Source organism: Syngnathoides biaculeatus, chromosome 9 (assembly GCF_019802595.1).
Source record: "Syngnathoides biaculeatus isolate LvHL_M chromosome 9, ASM1980259v1, whole genome shotgun sequence".
Taxonomy (NCBI): Eukaryota; Metazoa; Chordata; class Actinopteri; order Syngnathiformes; family Syngnathidae; genus Syngnathoides; species Syngnathoides biaculeatus.
This window is the reverse complement of record NC_084648.1, coordinates 12,163,664-12,170,935: the sequence shown is the minus strand read 5'-3', so window position 1 is coordinate 12,170,935 and position 7,272 is coordinate 12,163,664. Positions and strand designations below refer to the sequence as shown.

The following is a 7,272-nucleotide window of genomic DNA, read 5'->3' as shown; positions in this document are numbered from 1 at the left end:
CTATTCTGGCATCCTGCGAAGAAATCGTTCTTTCTAGAAATCTCTGGAGATTTTTACATTTTCAAACATTAGCTTCTACAACATTCTTAGAAAATCGCAATATCTCATCATCGGTGAGCTATTTTTAGAGCGGGCCCACGTGCCACTCATGTGGGAGCAACCTGGTGCCCGCGGGCTTCATGTTGTTGACCCTTGAACCGATGAATGTCATTTCTGTACAAATTGTGTGTGAAAGATTAAAAAAAAAAAAAAACTGAAGCTGAACTGAAATGCAGAAATGTCGTTTCAGAGCGAGAGATGCTTTAGTTTGTTTATGTAGTTTATTTACACATGGATGGTATTAGTAGAGCAGCACGGTGACCTCAGTTCTGAGGACTTGGGTTTGATTCCTGGCCCCGCCTGTGTGGAGTTTGCATGTTCTCCCCTGTACCTGCGTGGGTTTTCTCCGGGCACTCCGGTTTCCTCCCACATCCCAAAAACATGCAACATTAACTGGACACTCTAAATTGGTGTGATTGTGTGTGCGGCTGTTTGTCTCGATATGCCCTGCGATTGGCTGGCAACCAGTTCAGGGTGTACCCCGCCTCCTGCCCGTTAACAGCTGGGTTAGGCTCCAGCACCCCCCCCCCCCGGCCCCGCAACACTTGTGAGGATAAATGGCAAAGTAAATGGATGGATGGTATTAGTAATGTAGAAACAACCATCAAAGTGAAAACCCATGCAAGTGTAGCATTGGAGAAGAATTTAAAGACTTTTAAATCTAATCCCCCCCCCTAAAAAAATGAGATTAACATATTGGTACGTCACTAATATATACAGTGAAGACTCATTGTGCCTCGGTAACATTTGTACAATTTTGTGCATTGTTGACATTGATATACATCATGACGTAATGACTTAGTGAGGCATTGTTAATACAGTACAGCCAATATGGTTGAACTCGCAGGCTGTTGCCGTTCCGACGCTTTTGGGGGGCACCTTGCTTGCCGCGGGGGCGAGCACCTCAACCACTCGCCGTGCGAGAGAGCGCGCGTGTGCGCGCGCGCGGGCAGGAGAGCCCGGCGTGCGCGCGCGCGCGCGCCCGTCTGCTCTGCTCTGCTGTTGCTGCCCTTTGATCCCCCGCATTAGTGTTAGTTAGGGGGGCTCCGAGGCGCACAACAGTCAAGACAGCCGAGCGAGCGAGCGAGCAGGCAAAGCGGCCCAGGCGGCGCCCCCCACCCCCCACCCCTCCTCCGCGGGTCGGGCTCCCCTATTTCCCCCGCTCTCGCTTCGTCTTTCTATCTCTCGTCCCCCCCCCTGCGACCGACGACGGTCCCACTGTGAACCGAGCGAAGCAAGCAAGCCAGCCAGGCAGCCAGGTGCAAGAGCGAGCAAGGAGTGACGGCTGCCCGCCTAAACGCCCGCCCGCCCGACGTCCGTCCGTCCCCTCCGGTCTCCTTCAAATGGGAGCGAGCCTCTTTTTTTCCGTCTCCCGGAGCCAGGACGAGAATGTGATTTAAAAAACAAGCGTTTTGGGGGGGGGAGTAAAATGCCAAGGAGGAAGCAGGAGCAACCCAAGCGCCTGCCTTCACGTAAGTCCCGCGGCTTGTGTGCGCCATTCTCGGCGGGGTTAAAGAGGTGAAAGAGACAAAAGAGGCTAGGTTAGATTTCTCCGCGGGTTCCTTTTTTTTCGGGTCCGAGCGAGGCAGCCATGTTGTTGGCGACGCTTTAGCCAGCCCCCGAGAGCAGCGGGAGGAACCATAAGCGAGCGAGACGTTCATAATCGATATTGCCCCCCTACCCCACCCCTCCCCTTAAAAAATAGGTTTTTAAAGGTTGCGGGTTGTATGCGTGTATGGGCAGAAGAGGAGGTGAGCAAGAACGTGGTAGCGAGAAACGCCACCGCGCTGTTTTCGCTAACATGTCTGCCTGGTTAGGTGGCTTCTCCGGGGGTGGAGGGAGGGGAGGACCCGGGCAGTGTGGCCGCAATAAAACGAAGGGTCAGCCGGATCAGACGAGCCGGAGTCTGGTTTGGCTCGCTCCGCGCGCCGATGCCCGGTGAGCATTAAGCTAGTACCTCAACTTCATTCCCTAAAAAAAAAAAAAAAAAAAAAGTATGGAAAGATGTTTTTAACCCCCACCATTTTCTAGCTGCCCGCCTGTCAAAGAGTCGTCATGGTCGGTCACCTGAAGTTCATGGTCCCCCCCCCCACTCTTCCTCCTCCCCCCTCTTCCCCCTCCTCTTCCCCTTTGCAGCCATTCATTGCAGACAGACTTGGATCAATAACGCGGTTAGACGAGGTGGGGGAGAAGCTACACAAATGCCAATGTCGTGCCGCAGTAGCCATCTTTTTAATAATAATAATAACACGACCCCCCCGCTCCCATTCTTTAGCGGGCTTCCCACTTTGTCTCTTCAAATCTGGCCCTCCATCATATGTTTGGATCCCGTTATCAGTGCAGGCAGGGAATGAGGGGAGAGGAAAGGGGGCTGCAGTTGCACTCTCGGGTCGCCATGGATTCATGGTGCAGGAATGACTGGAGATTCTTGTTCTTTTTTTTTTTTGTTCCTTGTATTGCTATTTTGTGATGATGCTGTGCTACGGTATCATCTTTATGACAGCATCTAGTGTCAGCGTTGAGATATACCGCTCGTTTGTTGTGCTCCATTAGGCTTTGGAATGACTTTAGAGTGCGGGAAGTGGGTGAAGAGTTGCACGCCCACGTGAGCCAGGATTCGAACCCAGAACCAGTAAATCCGACAGGCTAACCTGCTTGATCACGTCGCTCCCGTCAAACCTACATTACGTGAGCTATGCAGAGTAGTTGTTAATATTTCGGTAATACGCGCACAATTACATGACAACAAGGTGAACGTCTGTCTCACAGTTCCGAGGTTCAAGTTCCATATCTCAGTTCTGTTTTTTTGGTGTGGAATTAGCTTGTTCTTTCCGTGCTTGCGTGGATTTTTTTGGGGGGTATGCCAGTTTCTTCCCACTTCCCCAAAACATGCACATTCTGTTCATTGAAGACTAAGTTGCCCGTGTGAATGTACGTCGATTAACTGCCCTTTGTTTGGCCGGAATCGGCTCCGCCGCTATCGAAAGTTGGATATGGCATCGCTGCGTATCTCATGACAACACCTAGGTTTTAAAAATAACGGCATTGAAATGTCTACCCCTGCTTTGTTGCAATTTTCCCTCATAGGAAGTAAAATGCATGGAGTTAATCTGGTCCTGGGTCAAGTTGTCTTTGTCGTCCATCCCTTTTCTTCGCTGCTTGTCCTCCATTAGGGTGTTGGGTGAGCTGGATCGTGTCCCGGATTGACTTTTAAACAAACTGTCCTCCTCTTTCTTTTTGGAAGACAAACACACCCATTACATGAACTATGTACTAGGACTGGTACGCTAATGTCAATTTATTAGCAGGTTTAAACACTGGCCTCCTGTGTAATACAATAAATGGACAGACTAAAAAAAAAAAAGGCTTGTGGCTCTGAATAAAGATGACTTTTGGGCGAGAGAGAGGATATTGAAACCCGCAGACACGCTGACCACTACTGCCTCGCTATTATGTGACTATAATTTACTGGACAGGCAATCTTTTAGCATTTGTAACTTGTTAGTCACTCTGACTAGTCCTTTTTAAGCATCGCTGTGACGTTCTCCGGTAACGGCATTGTACTGAGCAGCCAAGACACAGCCAGCATGTGGCTAATTTACATAAGAAACCGTGCAGACACGTGTTCTCTGAGGTTCAGATGCATAGGGAGTCTGGTCTTGACAAAAACGACCTAAACACAGCTCATCCTCTGGATTGTATTCAATTATTGTTATGTTTTTGCCGTGTTGTAGAAATAATCTTATTTGGAGGATGGATGGATGCATCATGGTTGAGCATTTTGCTGATATCGTAAAAACATTGGTTGTTTACCCGTCGTGTTATACCCCTGCTAAAAATTTTATATAGAACATTTCTAAACAAATATAGAACTTTAGGACCCAAGTCCTATAGAATTTCTATAGAAATTCTATTGTTCTGTAGAATTTCCATAGAAAATCACAGCCAAAGTTTTATAGAACAAGTTGTTCTGTACATATTATGTAGAATTATATAGATTTGTATAGAATTTCTATAAAATTTTTTTAGCAGGGAACAGAACAGGCTGGACAAAATTGACATTGCAAAGGTACCGCTAGGACTTTAGTAAAGGTGCACAGTATTTTGTTGAGGATCGTCACGGCGATGTCCCTCTGCTGCACTGTTGGTCTCCTGTAATATACAGTGAATCGACTGTAATATTAAATGATCAGCAGAGTGACCCTTTTGGACATGCTAATAAAATAATGTACACCTGCTGCATTTCATATATTTCAGGCTATTGCTCTTAATAGCTTGCCACTGACGGTCCCGAGCCCGGAAGAAAAAATAAATAAAAAACAGATGGGTTGCATCAGGAAGGGCATTTGGCATTAAGACTGTGCCAAACGTTAAATTACAGTCCTTTTACAAACTAACTTTTGTGAACAAAGTACTGTAATGTAATGTGGATCTTCTGTGTCTTTTGTGATGAATTTGAGTCAATCTTTTTGCACTGTTTGGCAAGGAAAACTGAGTAAAAATGTATTGCTCGCGCTAACTGGCCAGATGCTTTATTCTAGTCACGTGTGATATCAGGATCATGTGCCGCAAAAGGAACATGTAAGAGCCGTTTTCACACATGAATGGCGAACAATGCGGGAGGAAGAAGCCGTGTTGTTGTCATTTCACTCGTGCAGCAGACAATGAGAGGTTGTCCTTGTTAGACTCGTCACCTTCTGAGAGTAAGGGGGCATGTGGCGTGAGGGGCGACTTGCGTGGTATGTGCAGGATGATGGTGCAAAACTGCTGTCATCCCGATGTTTGCTATCAGGTCTATTTTACTCTCATTGTGTGTGTTGCTCCCATAGGATCTGATGTCCTCAATGTTTGTGCATGCAAAAACATTGGCACAAACTCGATGGCGCAGGCAAACAGATGTGGAAGCTGGTCTACTAACCGGACGTGACCAGGATTGCGTATACCAAATGCGTATTTCATGTTTAAGATTTTGGGAGGAATACAAGAAAAATGATTAATTTCACTTGTGTAACTGATCAAACCTGAGACAAATTGTACTGGCTGACTTTGAGTCATAAAATATCTCGTCCAAAATGCAGGTGCAATCCCGAATGGGGAAACAGTGCCAGTGGAGCATTGGCAAAAATGAGAGGCAGCGCTTTTCTTCGGAATGCCAACAAAAATTATCACACGATATCATCTATTCAGCAATGTCGTTTTGGAGCTTCTGAATGATCTCAAGGCTGAATTCTTCACCAGTCACAAGGAGGAGTCATGGCATGTCACCTATGACAAAACATATTTCAGCTTTGAATTTCTGTGTGTCTGGGTCATTTTGGTGCCTCTCTCTCACAGAGCAGTTTTTCTGGTTTGGTTGGCGGTCCAGAGTTTTAAACAATTTAATGCAGGATGACCACATGCATCCAATAGCTCTGCCCTCGGGGAAGATTAAATCAAACAAAGTATGGCTTTTATGAGCTTGCTGGCTTCCCCAAAATTATTGGAGCAATCGATTTTATTTTCTGTAACTCACTTTTGTTTCCAAGACTCCCAATTCCACCTAAAGTGCAAAACGTTTTTTTAAATAGGGTTGTCTCGACCAGTTTTACACCTGTTGCCAACAGCTTGTCCCATCAGAACATGAACACCAGGCCTGTCACGCTATTGATTTACTTTTTGCTCAATAAAATGGACTTGATGAGTTTTGAAGCCTCGATACATTGATATTGTTGTGGTAAATAAGCTGGCGTGAGGCTTCCTCAGTGAACCGACGGGGAGTTGGATGACTGTGTCATTAGCCGCCAGTGGGCTCATGGAACGCTGGCAGATGTTGGCTCCATCCAGGACTGCGGAGCCTTGCTCCATGTGCGCCGTGTAGTACACAACAGAGACACTTAAGATAAATTGAACTGTTCATATGTTCGCAAGCTCTCGAGCTAAGGAGCTAAACAGCTTAACAGCCTGCTCCACCACGGCGAATTCGTTTAAAAACGTCAGGGCCCCGCTCGCAGTTGCTGTGCGCGTCGGTTCCCAACACGAGGAAGTTAACTGTTTATTACGTTCGCTGGGCTGCAAGTAAACGAGCCAAACAGCTCGCTCCGCAGCGGTGACCTCATTTAAAACATCAGCAACTCCGAGTAGTTGTGTGTTAATCCCCAATTTATACAACCATGCGAAAATCAACTGTTTGACAGTTTATCAACAGTTGATTGAACAAAAACAGTTTTTTTGTTTGTGGTACAACTTGTCATCATTGGTGACTTTTTTTTTTTTTTTTTTTTAACAGAAGTGTATGCGCCGCATCGAAAAGAGTGTATCCAAGCCTTGTGTGTGTGTGTGTGTTTATACGCGGGCGCATAAGCCAGCTATGGAGGTCACGGTACAGTATGGCGCCGTCACTCTTGACAAGTAAACATGACCTTTGTTGCCGCCGTGAAAACCGCTCTTCTTCTTCCGTGACCTTGCAGCACTCTTTTTTTATTTGTGTCGTTTTTACTTCCTTATTACCCGCCCGTCCGTAAATTCCGCAAGGAGGGCATCAAACAAAGACGCCACCGCTGCGTGTTGTTTGTCAGCGTCGGCCGCCAACCACACACAGCTGAAAAGGGCATTGCCTCGCAGTGTCATTAGACAAACTGGCTTTGTAAAGCATTATGACAATTACAAACTATTCTCACATTTTCAGTTTTTGAGATTCTTCAGACAGGACATCTCAAAAGTACAACGCCCAACCCCCAGTAGGGTCCTCTTTGGTCCTTGTTTCTGCAGGTGTGCTAATCCTGAACTCTCCATTTCCAAGCCACTTATCCTCACAAGGGTTGTGGGAGTGCTGGAGCCTATCCTACATATCCTAAATACATCAACTTTTTACAGTGGTATGCCTGCTTAGCAGGCGTGAGCCCAACCTAAAAGTTACTTTGTAGCTCACTCCAGATTTATTTATTGATTTATTTTTATTCAGCTCTCAAAGCCAGCTTTACTTAGTTAGCAACATGACATTTTGCAAGCATTTTCTTTAACGAGTACACCGTAAAAAAAAATTCTCGGAACTATGCTTGAAAAGACACGAAGTCTGGGATTTTAGTTCGAAGTCGGCGCTTAGGGTCAGTTTGGCCATTTCCAGAGGTTTGATTCTAGAAATTTTGTCCGATGCCTGCCAAATTTAATCCATGCATACCAGACAGATGGGCAATG

General features: G+C 46.3%; 1 protein-coding gene across 2 annotated transcripts in view; it reads left to right on the top strand.

Moving 5' to 3' along the window:
* The first annotated feature begins 1,229 nt into the window (after positions 1-1,229).
* znf827 (zinc finger protein 827) overlaps positions 1,230-7,272 on the top strand; it is a 91,385-nt gene continuing 85,342 nt past the window's right edge. For both annotated transcript variants that reach the window (XM_061830366.1, XM_061830365.1), the window contains exon 1: positions 1,230-1,571. In XM_061830366.1, the coding sequence (XP_061686350.1) occupies positions 1,529-1,571 (43 nt within the window). In that variant the 5' untranslated portion in view covers positions 1,230-1,528. The remainder of the gene's footprint in view (positions 1,572-7,272) is intronic.